This window comes from Heloderma suspectum, chromosome 2 (genome assembly GCF_057233095.1).
Source record: "Heloderma suspectum isolate Gila_16-S chromosome 2, 16-S_ref, whole genome shotgun sequence".
Taxonomy (NCBI): Eukaryota; Metazoa; Chordata; class Lepidosauria; order Squamata; family Helodermatidae; genus Heloderma; species Heloderma suspectum.
The window spans coordinates 338186812-338204559 of NC_139459.1; the positions used below are offsets into that span (position 1 = coordinate 338186812).

General features: G+C 46.6%; 1 protein-coding gene across 3 annotated transcripts in view; it reads right to left on the reverse strand.

Annotated features, from left to right (window-relative positions):
- Nucleotides 1-17748, reverse strand: part of CPNE9 (copine family member 9) — a 70999-nt gene that overhangs the window by 43656 nt on the left and 9595 nt on the right. For 2 of the 3 annotated variants that reach the window (XM_084832522.1, XM_084832523.1), the window contains exon 2: nucleotides 14498-14538. The exons of the other annotated variant lie outside the window; for it this stretch is intronic. In XM_084832522.1, coding sequence (XP_084688648.1) covers nucleotides 14498-14538 — 41 coding nt within the window. The remainder of the gene's footprint in view (nucleotides 1-14497; nucleotides 14539-17748) is intronic. 3 annotated transcript variants of the gene reach the window in all.

A 17748-nucleotide genomic window follows, 5' to 3' on the forward strand; every position in this document is an offset into this window, starting at 1 on the left:
GAGCAGAGCAGGAGCAAGCTGCTCCAGCTGGTCCAGGGACTACAGAAGCAGGCAAGCTCCCAGAGAGCGAGCGACCAGAGCGAGCAAACAGGGGGAGCAAACAGGAGTTGGCCAGGGGAGGTCAAGGGGGAGGCCCCTAACATTTTCTTTATTTTTTTTTCATTTTTTTATTTTTTAACTAACTTTTTTTCATTTATTTGTCTTGTAACACACACTTCCACACCAGTGGGACTCTGCTTTTAACCTCTACTGAGTAGAGCAGCAGGCACAGGCTAGTCTAGAACAATTACAAAGCTAGACACAAAAAGGGAAAAGAGGCAATGGAAGGACAAGACTCTCCAGTGGTGGTGACCTGCAAGATGTGTGCAATGTTTGTTTTCTTGCCTGAGAACAACATGGCCTACACCTGCAACAAGTGCAAGTTGATTATGCTGCTGGAAGAAAAAGTAAGTGGACTGGAGCGGCGACTGTCGACTCTCCGGGGAATAAGAGAACACAAAGAGTTCTTGGACAGAATGGGGGAACTACAGCAGCAAAGGGCAGACCAGAAGCTTGAAGAGCAACAGCAAGATGAGGCAGTGGGAAATGCTGAGGTGAAGAAAAATGGAGTAGAGGATACTCTTTGGAAAAGGGTGACAGTTAGGAGAAGAAGAACTAGATGCCACTCTGCACCAGTGGAAGCAGTGGAGCTGTGGAACCAATTCCAGGTACTTGCAGATGAGACTGGAGGACAGCCTGCAGAGGAAGAATCACAGGGGAACCTACATGAGAGTGAGCAAGAGGCTGAAGGTCAGTCAAACAGAGGCGATGAAACCCAGGCCTACAACAACAAGAAGAGAAGAGTGGTAGTAGTGGGAGACTCCTTGCTGCGTGGGATCGAGACCCAAGTATGTCGCGAAGACCCGTGGACTCGCCAGGTATGTTGTCTCCCGGGAGGACGGATTAGAGACATGACTGAAAGGTTGCCTGCACTCATAAAGCCCACTGACAAGTATCCCTTTCTTCTCATCCATGTGGGAACAAAAGATACCGCCAAGCGGAGCTACGAAGAAATCACGTCAGACTTTGAAGCTTTGGGAAGGAAACTCAAGAACATTGGGGCCCAGATAGTTTTCTCATCCATCCTTCCAGTAGTTAGAAGAGGGACAGAAAGGGAACGAAAAATACTCCGGGTGAACGACTGGCTACGAAGGTGGTGCCAACGAGAGAGATTTAGATTCTGGGACCACGGGCTATACTTCCTCGAAGATGGGCTGTTGGCAAGGGACGGGTTGCACCTCACAAAGGCTGAAAAGAATGTGTTTGGCCACAGCATGAAGAACTTCATCAGGAGGGCTTTAAATTGAATCCTATGGGGAAGGGAGATGTAATGTTGGGGGTAACAATGGATGTAGGCGCATGCACTGCAACGGAGAGAACAGCTCTGATAGCGCCCAATAATAGTCTTCAGACACATGTAGGAAGAAAGCCAGACTATGAAGCACATGGTCTTCAATGTCTATATACTAATGCCCAGAGTATGGGAAACAAACAGAACGAACTTGAACTCTTAATACAGGAGGGAAATTATGACTTGATAGGTATAACTGAGACTTGGTGGGATGACTCTCATGACTGGAAATCAGCAACTGAAGGATAAAACTTGTTCAAAAAGAACAGGAGGAACAGAAAGGGAGGTGGGATTGAACTGTATGTGAAAAATACATATCTCTGCACAGAAATACAGGAGGAGGAGCTTGGTAGCCCCATCAAGAGCATCTGGGTTGAAATAAATGGAGCAAAGAATAAAAGGAACCTGGTGGTTGGAGTCTACTACCAACCACCCAATCAAGGAGAAGACAAGGATGAAACTTTTGAAAAGCAAATAGCCAATGTTTTAAGGAAGCATGATGTAGTAGTAATGGGGGACTTCAATTTCCCCGATATTTGTTGGGAGACAAATTCTGCAAAACAAGGCCCCACCAGGAAATTCCTGACTTGTGTGGCGGATAACTTCCTCCTACAGAAAGTAGAGGAAGGAACTAGAGGATCGGCTATCCTTGACTTGATCCTAACCAACAGGGATGACTTAGTGGATAAAGTAGCAGGTACAGGAACTCTGGGGGAAAGCGACCATGTTGTACTTGAGTTCTTGGTTCTAAGGGAAGCAAAAGCTGAGTGTAGTCAAACGTGTACCCTGGATTTTAGGAAAGCTGATTTTCATAAACTCAGAACAATGATAAGTAAGGTCCCGTGGCAAGCGACGCTAATGAGAAAAGGAGTCCAAGATGGGTGGGAGCTTTTAAAAAAGGAAATTCTCAAGGCACAATTACAAACAAGACAACAGAAGAAGCCAATGTGGCTTCACAAAAAGCTTAGGGATGACCTGAAAACAAAAAAGGACACATATAGGAAGTGGAAAGAACGCCAAGTAACAAAGGAAGAGTACAGGCAGGTAGCACAGAATTGCAGGGATGGTGTCAGGAAGGCTGAAGCTGAGAATGAGCTGAGGTTAGCAAGGGATGCTAAAAACAACAAAAAGGCTTTCTTCAGCTACGTGCATAGTAAAAGGCAGAGGAAAGAAATGGTTGTTCAGCTATTAAATAAGGATGGCAAAATGATAACAGATGACAAAGAAAAGGCAGAGGTGCTCAATTCCTACTTTGGCTCAGTCTTCTCCCAAAAGAGGATCTATGACCCCCCTGGCAAAGGCAAAGTACAGGCTGAAGAGGCAGGATTGCAGCTTGAGATCGATAGGCATATGGTCAAGGAACGCCTAATTACTTGGAATGAGTTCAAATCTCCAGGGCCAGATGAACTGCATCCTAGAGTCATAAAGGAACTGGCAGAAGAACTCTCAGAACCGCTGTCTATTCTCTTTGAGAAATCATGGAGGACGGGGGAAGTGCCAGATGAGTGGAGGAGAGCTAATGTTGTCCCTATCTTCAAACAGGGTAAAAAGGAGGAACCTAGGAACTACAGACCAGTCAGTCTGACATCAATCCCTGGGAAAATTCTGGAGCAGATGATAAAGCAATCCATCTGGAAGCACCTTGAAAATAATGCCGTGATTACTCGAAGCCAACATGGATTTGTCAAGAACAAATCCTGCCAGACGAATCTGATCTCATTTTTTGATCAAGTAACCTCCCTGGTGGACTGTGGAATGCTGTAGACATCATATACCTCGACTTCAGCAAAGCTTTCGACAAAGTGCCCCATGATATCCTGATGAGCAAATTAGCTCAAAGTGGGCTAGATGAAACAACGATCCGGTGGATCCACAGTTGGCTACAGAATCGGACTCAAAGAGTGCTTATCAATGGGATCTTCTCAAACTGGGGAGAGGTAACGAGTGGGGTACCGCAGGGCTCAGTCCTGGGCCCAGTGGTCTTCCACATTTTTATTAATGACTTGGAGGAGGAGGTGCAGGGAATGCTGATCAAATTTGCAGATGGCACAAAATTGGGCGGGATAGCTAATACTTTGGAAGACAGAAACAAAATTCAAAGTGATCTGGATAAACAGGAGCGCTGGGCAGAAAGCAACAGAATGACATTTAATAGGGATAAATGCCAAGTTCTGCACCTAGGAAAAAGAAACCAAATGCACAGTTACAAGATGGGGGATACGTGGCTCAACCACACTACAAGCGAGAAGGATCTTGGAATTGTTGTCAATCACAAGCTGAATATGAGCCAACAATGTGATGTGGCTGCAAAAAAGGCAAATGCTCTTTTAGGCTGCATTAATAGAAGCACAGCTTCCAAATCCCAGGAAGTACTAGTTCCCCTCTCCTCAGCACTGGTTAGGCCTCATCTGGAGTGCTGTGTCCAGTTCTGGGCACCACACTTGAAGAAGGATGCAGACAAACTGGAGAGGGTTCAGAGGAGGGCAACAGAGATGATCAGGGGACTGGAAACAAAGCCCTATGAAGAGAGACTGAAAGAACTGGGCATGTTTAGCCTTGAGAAGAGAAGACTGAGTGGAGATATGATAGCGCTCTTCAAGTACTTGAAAGGTTGTCACAGAGAGGAAGGCCAGGATCTCTTCTTGATCATCCCAGAGTGCAGGACACGGAATAATGGGCTCAAGTTACAGGAAGCCAGATTCTGGCTGAACATCAGGAAAAACGTCCTGACTGTTACAGCAATACAACAATGGAACCAATTACCTAGGAACCAATTACCAATTACCTGGGGAGGCAGTGGGCTCTCCCACACTGGAGGTGTTCAAGACGAGGCTGGACCGCGATCTGTCAGGGATGCTCTGACTTGGATTCCTGCGTTGAGCAGGGGGTTGGACTCGATGGCCTTGTAGGCCCCTTCCAGCCCTACTATTCTATGATTCTATGACATGATTGGTGGTTGAGGGAAAAGGGGTGAGGCCAGGGGAAGGGGTGTGTAACCACTTAGGGAACCCTGGAGGGCTGGACTGGGACCCCCCTGAGCCAGATTTGGCCCACTGGCCTGAGGTTCAACACCGCTGGTGTAGACAATATTGAGCTAGATGGACTAGCAGGGTGATTAGATGTAAGGCAGCTTTTTAGATCCCCAGGAAACATGGCACAAATTGGCTAACACCTGCGACATCACAAACTCATTTCTCTGGAGTAGCTTTGCAATTCTTTTAAAAGTATTTCAGTTTAAAAAAAATAAGGCCAAGGATGAACCATAAATAGGTAAAGGTGAACACAGTGCTTAAAAAATAAAATAAAAAGGAAGGCAGCTCATCTGATACGTCACGAAAGGGGTAAGACAGATGGCTGAACCAGCCTTTGAGTCACTTGTACATCTCTCCTTTAAACTGTGAAGTTGGGAGGGAGCCTGGCTCACGCTGCAGGAGGAGAGTCTGCTGTGACTTCTGTTTATATGTTATTGATCGTTAATTAACGACAATATCTTTAATCAGCTGACAGCCTTAGCTTGCATCTCTGCCACAGAGGTTTCCTAAACAGCATGACTGGCAATTATGATAAGCAATGGTAAACTGTCTATGAACTGCTGTTTGGTCCAAAGAGCTCTGGAGGATCATGAATCAGGCACTCAACAGCGTGCATCTCTTAATCACACTTTTATGCATCTGTTACAATTTTTTTTAAATACTTGATTAGAAATGTATGAAAAGTACATATAATCCAATCGCCCCCCAAAACCTTTCTAAATATCGAATACAGATTTTACATGTATCAATCACAATGCAGACGTAATATTACAATGTCACATCTATTCAAATCTTTCTTGTCGACATTGGGTAATTCAACTTGATTCAATATTTCAGCAGATAAACCCAGTTAAACTCAACAAGATCAGTATTTCTACTTGAATATTGAAAATTTTCTCTCTCTGATCCATTTCCCCTAAACACTTAGTTTTGCCCTCTCTGAACTTTAAAAATCACTGACTGACACCTAGTTTCCCAACTCATAATTTATGGTATCTCAGATTTCCCACCCCCTGCCCACTGTTGGACCATATGGAGTCTTGCCTTTAATAGACAGTAGTTTTATTCAACTACCCCAAAATCAGCATTCAAAAATAGCTTAACAACACTATCAGAGGGTCCAGCAGGAGCACAAATCCTGTGATAGCCCTAATCGGTATCTGGGACCAGATAATCTGTATCCTTGGTCCTTCCTACCATATCAGTATTGGGTCCATCCTCACATACTTACAACTGAAAAATGCCCTAGAAGATGCAAACAACTGGAAGGTGTGCCTGGAGCACATTTTCTCAAGTTTCCATGGTGTCAAATGCCACTGTGCATTTGCCATTTTAAAACAGTTTTCTGTAGAACTATGCAACTGTTACAATTCTTACCACATACACAGCACAATCCTAAAAATTTGGGCCAGTGCAGTGTAGTGGTTAGAGTGTTGGATTTGGACTGGGCAGACCTGGGTTCTAGTCCATCTGTAAGCACCTTGAAAACAATGCAGTGATTACTCAAAGCCAACATGGATTTGTCAAGAACAAATCCTGCCAGACGGATCTGATCTCATTTTTAGATCAAGTAAGCTCTCTTGTGGACTATGGGAATGCTGTAGACATCATATACCTTGACTTCAGCAAAGCTTTCGACAAAGTGCCCCATGATATCCTGATGAGCAAACTAGCTCAAAGTGGGCTAGATGAAACAATGATCCGGTGGATCCACAGTTGGCTACAGAATCGGACTCAAAGAGTGCTTATCAATGGGATCTTCTCAAACTGGGGAGAGATAACGAGTGGGGTACCACAGGGCTCAGTCCTGGGCCCAGTGGTCTTCCACATTTTTATTAATGACTTGGAGGAGAAGGTGCAGGGAATGCTGATCAAATTTGCAGATGACACAAACTTGGGTGGGATAGCCAATACTTTGGAAGACAGAAACAAAATTCAAAGTGATCTGGATAGACTGGAGCGCTGGGCAGAAAGCAACAGAATGACATTTCATAGGGATAAATGCCAAGTTCTACACCCAGGAAAAAGAAACCAAATGCACAGTTACAAGATGGGGGATACGTGGCTCAACCACACTACAAGCGAGAAGGATCTTGGAATTGTTGTCCATCACAAGCTGAGTATGAGCCAACAATGTGATGTGGCTGCAAAAAAGGCAAATGCTCTTTTGGGCTGCATTAACAGAAGCACAGCTTCCAAATCCTGGGAAGTACTAGTTCCCCTCTACTCAGCACTGGTTAGGCCTCATCTGGAGTACTGTGTCCAGTTCTGGGCACCACATTTTAAGAAGGATGCAGACAAACTGGAGAGGGTTCAGAGGAGGGCAACAAAGATGATCATTGGACTGGAAACAAAGCCCTATGAAGAGAGACTGAAAGAACTGGGCATGTTCAGCCTTGAGAAGAGAAGACTGAGGGGAGATATGGTAGCACTCTTCAAGTCCTTGTCACAGAGAGGAAGGCCAGGATCTCTTCTCGATCATCCCAGAGTGCAGGACACGGAATAATGGGCTGAAGTTACACGAAGCCAGATTCCGGCTGAACATCAGGAAAAACTTCTTGACTGTTAGAGCAATACAACAATGGAACCAATGACCTAGGGAGGTAGTGGGCTCTCCCACGGAGCCTTCAAGACGAGGCTGGACAGCCATCTGTCGGGGATGCTCTGACTTGGATTCCTGCATTGAGCAGGGTGTTGGACTCGATGGCCTTGTAGGCCCCTTCCAACCCTACTATTCTATGATTCTAAGTTTACTGGGTGACTCTCTGCCTAACTTAGACCCAGGTTTGTTGTGAGGATAAAGTGGAGAGGAGGATGATCATGTACAGTGCCTTGGGCTCCTTGGAGGAAAGGCAGGATATAAATGTAACAAATAAATAAAATAAAACAATATTTACTTGGACGTAAGTCCCCTTGATTCCAAGAGGACTTGCTTCTAAGTAAGATGCTGCTGTAGACTATGATACTTGTTTAAGATTTAGGCTGCAATGCTGTACCTGCTTACCTGGAAGTAAGCCCAACTGAACTCCATTGAGTTCATTTATTTCTGAGTAGACATGTATAAGATTGCACTGCTCATTGCCTGCCCTACCCCAACTCAAAGGCACTAGGTGGGCATAAATGCAATCACACAATGGTAAAATCCAATGAAACCATTAAAAACCAATCAAATGTCCCAAAAGTAGAGAAACAAATCCCTAAGGGGAATCTTAATCACAGGCCTATTTGAATTAACAAAATAGAGTGCTTCTTGCACAAGCTGAAGAGGCTGGAAATTGGTGGGTCTTACTAGGCAATCAGTTCCCAAGAGCCAGGCCACGAGTGAGGACACCCTTTTCCAAACACCCCTCAGCCTTGATTCGTGTGCCAGTAGATCCCTGAACATGACCAGTCTCCAGCCAGTCTGAATGGGCAGCTGGGGAGAGAGGTTTTCCCTGAGATCTGTAGGACCCTGACCTGGGAAGAGATATAGCTCAGTGACAAGAGCACATGCCTTGCATGCAGAAGGTTCCAGGTTTGATCTCCAGCACCTCCACACAGGGCTGGAAGCCCCTCTCCTTAAACCCAGGAGAGGCACTGTGAATCAGTGTAAACAACACTGAGCTAAATCGACCAATAATCTGAAGGCAGCTTCTTATGTTCCCTGGGTAAGTGGCACTAATTGGCTGGCGTCTGTGACGTCACAATCCCACTTCTCCTCTGAAGACTTTTGGGAAGGGCCATAGCTCAATGATAGAGCTTTGCCTGCAGAAGGTCCCAGGTTTGCTCCCCAGCGTCTCCAGCTAGGAATGGAAAAACTGCCTGGAACCCTGCCTGGAATCCTGCCTGCCCTGGAAAGCCATTGCTGCCAGTCAGTGTTGACAGTGCTGGGCTACATAGACCCACGGCCTGACTCAGTATAAGGCAGTTTCCTGTGTTCCTGCCAGTTTCGGAAATAGAAGTAAACACCAGCACCTTGAATTGTACCTGAAAGCCAACTGGTAGCAAGTCCACTTGGCCACAAAATCAGCTGGACACATTGGGTGAGTTCACACATCATGCTAAGCCACCCTGAGAATAAGCCTCCATGAGCGGGTTGTTCACAGAACAACCCACAATACTCGCAACAGACAGTTGGGTGTACGGTGGCTCGGCATGGCTTCTTTCCCTCTCAGTCCTCCTGCCCTGCACGTAATCCCAGCTGCATTTGCAGCACAACCTATCTCGGATTCTCAGATTCCCAATGCCTGAGAGCTCCCCTTCCCCAATCGCTACATAGCTGTCAAATTTACAAGTTGCAAAGCACAAAATCTTGGAGCCTCTTATTCCCTAATGGGGGAAACTCTCCCCCACCCCCGCTGTCCCTTTTTTGACCAATTTTAACGTTGGCAACTCTTTTCTTTCAGTCTTTCAGATTTGTGCAAATGGGATTGGAGGATTTTTTCAGTCCTTCAAATTTGCACAAATGGGATCAGGTTTTTTTTTAATTCAGTGCTTCAGATTTGCACAAATGGAATCAGTATTGGGTGTGTGTTTTTACATTTTTTAGTCCTTCAGATTTGTGCAAATGGGTTTGGGTTTTTTTTTCCCCCTTTGGTCCTTTGCAAGTGTGCACATTTGCAGGACCGCAGTTTACATTCTTAAGTTGTACCACTATGACAGCAGCTAGTACAGTACTCAAGCACATTGATATACCCTCTGCATGTCTAGAAATGCCACTTGTCACATTCCCCCTCTCACAACATGTTGAAATGCCAGCTGCCAAATTCTTCCTCTACTTCGGCACTTGTCTTGACAGCGAACTCCAAAAGGGATAGCTGAACCAGACCGGAGTTTTTGCTGTGGGTGTAATTACTGCGGGAGTATGCGGAGCTTATTTCTGCTTTGCCAATTTAACCATCAATGAAGCACATGAAAAAAATAGGGACATATGCCTTCCTGCGATCCTGCAAATGTGTGCCTTTGCACACTTGGATAGGACCGAAGAAATAAATAAATGAATTTACAGAATTCGCATTCTAGCTACTGCACATAGGCTATGTCTCTTCATATATTTGGTAAAGTGCCTTTTTCAAAAGAAAAATCCTCCTTTGACATGCATCAATGCTATTAGCCACATTTGCAACATCCCATAGTTCCAGTAGCCATTCCTCCTTGGGTCCCCTGGTATTTTATAACATCACATGAAATCTTTGTTTATAGTCTCCGCTCACCTAAACAGGTTGTTAGTAGATATCATGATGCTGAAACTACATAAATGGGGCATTTGTGGCTCAGCCATCACCACAGAGACAATCTATAACTGGATATATGTCTTGGTCATCCACCAGAGGGCTCCTCTGAGACACAGTGGAGCTCTTTTCACCAGAGAATGACCTGGTTCACACGTAATAACAACCCAGAGTATGGGCTGAATATGAGTTGTCGTTGAATGGCAGGTTGTTGTTGAATGATGGGTTGTCGTTATGTGCAAACAATGTACTGGGCTATACTTCCCAGAAGATGGACTGTTGGCAATGGGCGGGTTGCACCTCACAAAGGCTGGGAAGAATGTGTTTGGCCACAGCATAAAGAACTTCATCAGGAGGACTTTAAACTGAATCCTACAGAGGGGGAAGATGTAAAGTTGGGGGTAACAATGGATGAAGGCTCGTGCACCGCAACGGAGAGAAGAGCTCTAATAGCGCCCAATAATAGTTTTCACAAACGTGTAGGAAGAAAGCCAGACCATGAAGCACATGGTCTTCAATGTCTATATACTAATGCCCAGAGTATGAGAAACAAACTTGAACTCTTAATACAGGAGGGAAATTATGACTTGATAGGTATAACTGAGACTTGGTGGGATGAATCTCATGACTGGAATACAGCAACTGAAGGATATAACTTGTTCAAAAAGAACAGGAGGAACAGAAAGGGAGGTGGGGTTGCACTGTATGTGAAAAATACTTATCTCTGCACAGAAATACAGGAGGAGGAGCTTGGTAGCCCCATCGAGAGCATCTGGGTTGAAATAAATGGAGCAAAGAATAAAAGGAACCTGGTGGTCGGAGTCTACTACCGGCCACCCAATCAAGGAGAAGACAAGGATGAAACTTTTGAAAAGCAAATAGCCAATGTTTTAAGGAAGCATGATGTAGTAGTAATGGGGGACTTCAATTTCCCCGATATTTGTTGGGAGACAAATTCTGCAAAACATGGCCCCTCCAGGAAATTCCTGACTTGTGTGGCAGATAACTTCCTCCTACAGAAAGTAGAGGAAGGAACTAGAGGATCGGCTATCCTTGACTTGATCCTAACCAACTGAGATGACTTAGTGGATAAAGTAGCAGTTACAGGAACTCTGGGGGAAAGCGACCATGTTGTACTTGAGTTCTTGGTTCTAAGGGAAGCAAAAGCCGAGTGTAGTCAAACGCGTACCCTGGATTTTAGGAAAGCTGATTTTCATAAACTCAGAACAATGATCAGTAAGGTCCCATGGCAAGCGATGCTAGCGAGAAAAGGAGTCCAAGATGGGTGGGAGCTTTTAAAAAAGGAAATTCTCAAGGCACAATTACAAACCATTCCAACAAGAAGAAAAGGTGGAAGACAACAGAAGAAGCCAATGTTGCTTCACAAAAAGCTTAGAGATGACCTGAAAACAAAAAAGGACACATATAGGAAGTGGAAGGAAGGCCAAGTAACAAAGGAAGAGTACAGGCAGGTAGCACAGAATTGCAAGGATGGCATCAGGAAGGCTAAAGCTGAGAATGAGCTGAGGTTAGTGAGGGATGCTAAAAGCAACAATAAAGCTTTCTTCAGATACATGCATAGTAAAAGGCAGAGGAAAGAAATGGTGGTTCAACTATTAAATAAAGATGGCAAAATGATAACAGATGACAAAGAAGAGGCAGAAGTGCTCAATTCCTACTTTGGCTCATCTTCTCCCAAAAGAGGGTCTATGACCCCCCTGGCAAAGGCGAAGTACAGGCTTAAGGGGCAGGATTGCAGCTTGAGATTGATAGGCATATGGTCAAGGAATGCCTAATGACTTTGAATGAGTTCAGATCTCCAGGGCCAGATGAACTACATCTTAGAGTAATAAAGGAACCGGCAGAAGAATTCTCAGAACCACTGTTTATTATCTTTGAGAAATCATGGACTGAGGGGAGATAGGATAGCACTCTTCAAGTACTGGAAAGGTTGTCACAGAGAGGAAGGCCAGGATCTCTTCTCAATCATCCCAGAATGCAGGACACGGAAGAATGGGCTCAAGTTACAGGAAGCCAGATTCTGGCTGAACATCAGGAAAAACTTCCTGACTGTTAGAGCAATACGACAATGGAACCAATGACCTAGGGAGGTAGTGGGCTCTCGCACGCTGGAGGCATTCAAGATGAGGCTGGACAGCTGTCAGGGTGGAAACTGAGCTGATAGAACCCCAGAGCAGTTCTGATTCTGAGGAGGATCAGCAATATGTGGGAGAGGAGCCAGCTCATCCCTCACAGGCACAGCAGCTGGCAGAGATTCCTCCTGCCGGCATTCCTGATAGATAGTGATCCTAGCAGTGAGAAAGTGCAGGAATGAGGCTTGCTAGATGCTCGACGCAGACGCAGGGAGCGACGAGCGATGGAGGGCGCAGAAAGGAAGCGTAGTGCCCGTTTGGCGCGTAAGCAAAGGCCACCTCCCATGGACCCAAGGGAAAGAGGGAGGATCTTTCCCTAGCCCATAAGTTCAGAGCCTTCAAGTAATTCTCCTTCAAATGGGGATCAACTGCCTACTCGAAGCATAGGCCACTCTGCTGTTCCTTGCTTAGTTGCTGGTGATTAGTATCTGAAAGAGTCATTAAGTTGTAAAAGGATTAAAGCCTTGAAAAGAATCCTTTCGGCTGTGTCTTGAGTTGGCTATTGGAGTCTACTGAAAGAGGCCGCCAGGGCGCTCCTGACAGCTTGATCCCCATTCCTCTTTTCTCTCTCTCTCTCTCTTTCTCTCTTCTCATACTGCTGAATGGAGAGTGCCAGGGACCCGGCAGTGCAAGCTCTGGCGCAAGAGAACAAGATTCTCCATGATCAAGTGGCTCAACCGATGACTGCTGTACAGAATCTGCAAGCTGCGGTTCAACCCCCACCACCTCCGATTCCCCCCCACCGCAAGCGCCTGGTGGCTTTGCCAGATAAGTTTTCTGGGGAGAACGGACTTTTTCAGATTTTCTGGGCCCAATCGGAGCTGTACATGCACCTTCGACCTGAGGATTTCCTGACAGAACAGGTTCGTGTGGGCTTCATCATTAACCTACTTTCAGGCACGGCAGCTAAATGGGCTTCGGGAATTCTTCTCGCTAATGACCCCCTGCTCGGGGACTATCAAGGTTTCATGACAGCGATGGCCAGATTTTTCGGTGACCCCCTGTGCATGCAGATGCCGCGCTGGTGGCTCAGTTTTTGGATGGTTTGAACGACGAGATCTTGGACGAGTTGACGTGCACACCTAGCCCACCTACTTTGGAGGACCTCATCCAGACCTGCCTCCAGATAGATAGTCGGCTGGAGGGCCGCCGGCAGACCCAGCAGGGCACTGGGGGCCGAGATTTCCCTCCTCCCATTCCCCCGTTTCCTGCCCCTCCCCCACCCCCCGCCCCTGTGGTGGGGGCGGAGGAGACCCCGATACAGCTGGGAGCTACCCGAGCCCCACTGCCCCCCGAGGAACTATAGTGGCGGCGCACTGAGTGCAGAGTCGGACACGACTTAACGACTGAACAACAACAACACTTGAACTTGCAATCCTGTAACACTAACACTAGAACTCAGGGGGCTTTCTCCTGAGTAAACACGCACAGGAATGAACAGTTACTCCCAAATGTGCAGAGGGCTGCAGTAAGTGCACTTTGAAAACCACTGTACTGGGGTTGTGTGTGGAACTGTTTGCTGGCCCCTTCATTAACTGTGTTAAGGCACGTGAATGTAAGGCACGGGTGGCCACAGTGGTGCCGGGGTGGCAACTTTCTGAGGGCGACGGCAGCATTCCCTCAGAGACAGGTGGCTGAGAGAGGAGGAGGATCAAGTGATTAAATGGAGAGGAGGGGGACCATGTCAGACACCTTGGGTTCTTTGTGAGAGGGAAAAGGGCAGGATATACATGCAATAATAAAATAAAATAAAATAAAATAAATACCAGCACCAGTGGGCAGGGTCTCAGCTAAGAGTGGGATGGGCTCATTCCCCCCTCTCTCTGTTCCCTTCAGTCATCCATCCATCATTCATTCATTCTCTCTTCCATTCTCTCTCTCTCTCACTCACACACACACACACACACACACACACACACTGTTCACATAAGCAGCCACTCTGGTTCTCCCCCTCCAAACCTGCCAGCCAGCTTGCCTCCCTCTGTGACCCCCAGCCTCCACTCACCCTGTCAGCCAGCCTCCCCTCACCTGGTATCCTCCAGATGTGTTGCACTACAACTCCCACGATTCCATAGGTTGGGCACCAGATGGGGAAAGGCTGCTGTAAGGACACTGGGTTTTGTTTGTTTTTAAGTGCTTATAAGTTGAATGCCATGGAGTTAGTAGGTAGGCTATAATACTCTTCCCTCACTTTGTGCTCAAGTCAGTATGCAAATTCAGCATTTGAAGAGGAGGAAGGTCCGCACAATTACCAGGGTTTATCAGACCACAGGACGACAGCCCGATGGTGCGCCACGTATACATGCAAGACTCAACTATGTGTTTAACAGCACAAGCCTATACATGGCTACCCAGAAGTAAGTCCCACTAAATTCAATGGGGCTTACTCCTAGGTAAGCAGGTATAGGATTGCAGCCCAAATCCCATTGTTGGCAATGGGACTGAAGTGAACCTGGCATCCTCTGGCTGTGTAACCTGGTTGATACACAGCTTTGATAGGTATACTCCTTGGAGTTTGTGCCTTACGGGGGTCATTTGAGCTGGGCCACAAGACCTTCATGTCCCTTAACGGTGGTCAGGTGGCAAAACAGATTGCATCATAGGCGCCAAAGGATGCCAGACTACTTGACCGTTCTCTTGGCTTCCAAGCTATATCCAGCATCTCCTGCTGCTGCTGCCCCCACCCTGTGTTTACCAGCTTGGCACACTTACCTGGATCAGACTTGGAGAAAGTGTCCATGTCCAACAGATTCCTGGGCAGATAGATTGATTAGCAAAGAAGGAAAGAAAGAAAGAAAGAAAGAAAGAAAGAAAGAAAGAAAGAAAGAAAGAGTGTCAGTTTGAAAACAGAGTCAGGGGAGTAGTGTGAGTGTATGTAAAATGTGACAAGCCTCAGATCAGTTTGCTTCCATTCCACTTCACTAGAGCAAGGTCATTCTAACCCTTTTTAGTTGCTTCTGTTCTCCAGCCATTAAAAGAGGCCTTGTTTTGTTAGGTCGATTAACCCATCCGAATTAAGACCGTTAAAGGAGGCAATCAAATCCACAGCCAGTGGCAGCTTCACACTGGAGATAAGCGGAAGGGGCCCATCCATTCACCATTGCTCTGCCCTCACGCTAAAGCCCTTGGGGAAGTACGTCTGATCAGAGGCAGGGCAAGCAAAACGAGGATGAAGGCAGGCTCTCTACTGTCCCCTCAGGGAAGCCCTTTTGCTCTAACTCAGGGTCCCCAACGTAGAGCCCGTGGGTGCCATGGCACCCATGGAAACCTCCAGTGGCACCCATGAATCTCTCCCCTCCCTGCCCCCTTAAGAAATTGTTTTAAGAAAACCTTCAGGCAATGTTAGGGTAGTTTTCTTTCTCTCCCCTCTCCCCCTTTTGTCTTGCTATTTCCCCCTCCCTTCCAGCCTCTCACCTCGCTATTTCTCTCCCCCCACCACCTCTTTAGCTCATCTTTGATTAGCCAGGCCCCCACAGCAGCCATTATGTGACTAGCCACATCCACCGTGGGAGCCATTTTGTGGTGGTGCCCACAGCAGTTTCTCAAATGCCAAAAAGGTGGGGGACCCCTGTCCTACCTGGATACATCACTCTGCTCTCCTTTGCTATGGTGGCAAGCTTTAAATACAATCAAGCCCCATGCTTACTAGGTCATTGTCACAGCCGGGCCTCCAATAGAACGGGATGTACGAATCAGCAAAGCCAAACTTATCAAGCTTCCCCAAATTCCACCTTGAAGCTTGTTCTGACTCATGTCCGTATCAGATTGTGAGCTCTGCTTTTTTCCAGTTTCCATGAAAACATGTGCGTATATTCATGTGCATTTCCCCAAATGTATGCATCAATTGTGTGCATTTCCTTCCCCCCTTGATTGAAGCGTTTGTGTGGATTTTTCCAAAGGCAGACATTTTTTCATGTGCATTTTTAAAATGTACGCATGTTGGAACATATTTCTTTTGGTCTGTGAATCACGTCGCAAGCTCGGAAATGTACAGACAGACTTTGACTGCAGATTACATTCAGAGCCTTGTTCACATCTGGGAATTGTGCGCTGGGTAAATCCGGTGCAAACATGAACTGAAACTACTTTCTCATGCATCACTAGTCTCCAGCTGGGTGACAAAGGTGATGTTGGCTTTTGGTTCGCAGTTCCTCATTCAATGCAGAGGGACACTGAGGAACCTGAATAAGCAACTGAAGTTGACAGGCCTCTCGTGGTTATTAAGGCAGTGGAGGCTGGCGGCTCTGATGTCTGGGTGGGGGCCATTTGAATCTGCTCCAGGTTTCAGTCAGAACTCTAAGGAGCTATCCAAGGTGTGAAGCACTTTGGATAGCTCCTTTAGAGTCCTGACTGGTTCTGACTGAAACCCAGAGCGGATTCACCCCCCACCCCGATGTCAGAACAAAGCTCTGTTGGGAGCACAAAGGTGGGTAAACATCAGTTCTTTGTTCAGGCTGAGCACGCAACTCAATCTCTCCTGGTGTGGTGCCCTTCTGTGAAACCATGCCGTCTGCCCACTTGCCTCCTCCTCCTGCTGGCTCTGCTGAGTGACTCTTGGTGTTTTTCCTCTCCTTCCTCATATCCCATCCTCCCATCATTCCCCTGCCTCAGCCTCCTCTGTTACAGGTGGCTCCACCTACATGGGTATAACTGCAGCTCAGGCATTACCCAGAGTACTGCTGGTAAAAATTTTATCCCATAAATGGGCTTCCTGTCATGTTCAATCAGTGACTGGGCCAGGAACTCCTCCACATCCTCACACTGCAGCTCTCATCAAACGAAGCTCCCAGCCTGGCCTGTATGCTTCCTGCTCTGATCCTGCCCATCTCAGCAACTGGGCACCAGTCTCCAACAGCACAATCCTAAGCATCTTTACACAGAAGTACGTCCTACTAAATTCAGTGGGATCCACTTCCGAGTAGGTGTGCGTAGAATCTCACTCCCAATCCTCAGTTTCAGCAAGGCACATTTTTGCTGTGGGGCCTGGGATGCATCCAAGGAATTTATTAATCTGGCAAGTTTTGAGCTTGTTATTTATTCCATTTATTTTTATCCCACTTATATACACACACCCACTCAAAGTTTTCTTAAGTTTCTAGCCCTTAAGGAAGATGAGTTTGAATAGGTGCAGCCTGATGAAATGTTTAAAAGTTGTGGGGGTTGGGGTTCATAGTGGTCAAAGGGTACAGTTTTAGGGCTTATGCTTCTTCACAGTGACTAGCAAAAGCGGGATCAATTACACCAAACATTATGAAAATATTGCACAAGTGATTCAAGCTGTAGGATTTGTCCCTTTATGTGGCAGAATTTAGGTTACTTTTTAAAATGCCAGGAATACGTAGTTGTGGTGATGCTGCTCTGCATGTCCAATAACCTCTTTTCATCACTGAATCCCTTGCCTAGGGCCAGCCCTACCATTAGGCAGAGTGAAGAAGTCGCCTCAGGCAGCAGATGCTGGGAGGTGGTAGCAAGGTGTTGGAGAAGAGACCTGTGTGCCATGCAGCCTCCTCTGTACCCCCCTAAATGGAAATGGAAGGAGGTGCTGTCTTTTTGCCTCAGGCAGCAAAAAGTTTTGAGACAGCCCTGCCTCTGCCCATCACTCAGAGCCTATACTGCACTTCAGCCAACTGGTACCTTCTTTGTGCCACTGGCTGGCCTGCTTCCAGTTTCCAGCATCCCAGAAACTGGGCTTACTTTATTGGAAGACCACTTCCGCCCCCCACTGGACCAACAGCGAGGAACCTTTAAGTCGAACAGGACTCACGGATGGGTGGCTTTTCCAGTCCTGGGTCAGCAGGGCTGGTCATGTCCTTCCTGCGTAGTCAGACACACCCTAGCTTTTCACTACACAGAAGCAAATATCCAACATGGAGCTTGGCATCATTTTCAATAAAAGACAAGTTGTTAGTGCTCATGGTTATCTAGAAAAACCTGAAAACTCTTGGCTAGGTGTGGTGCAGTTT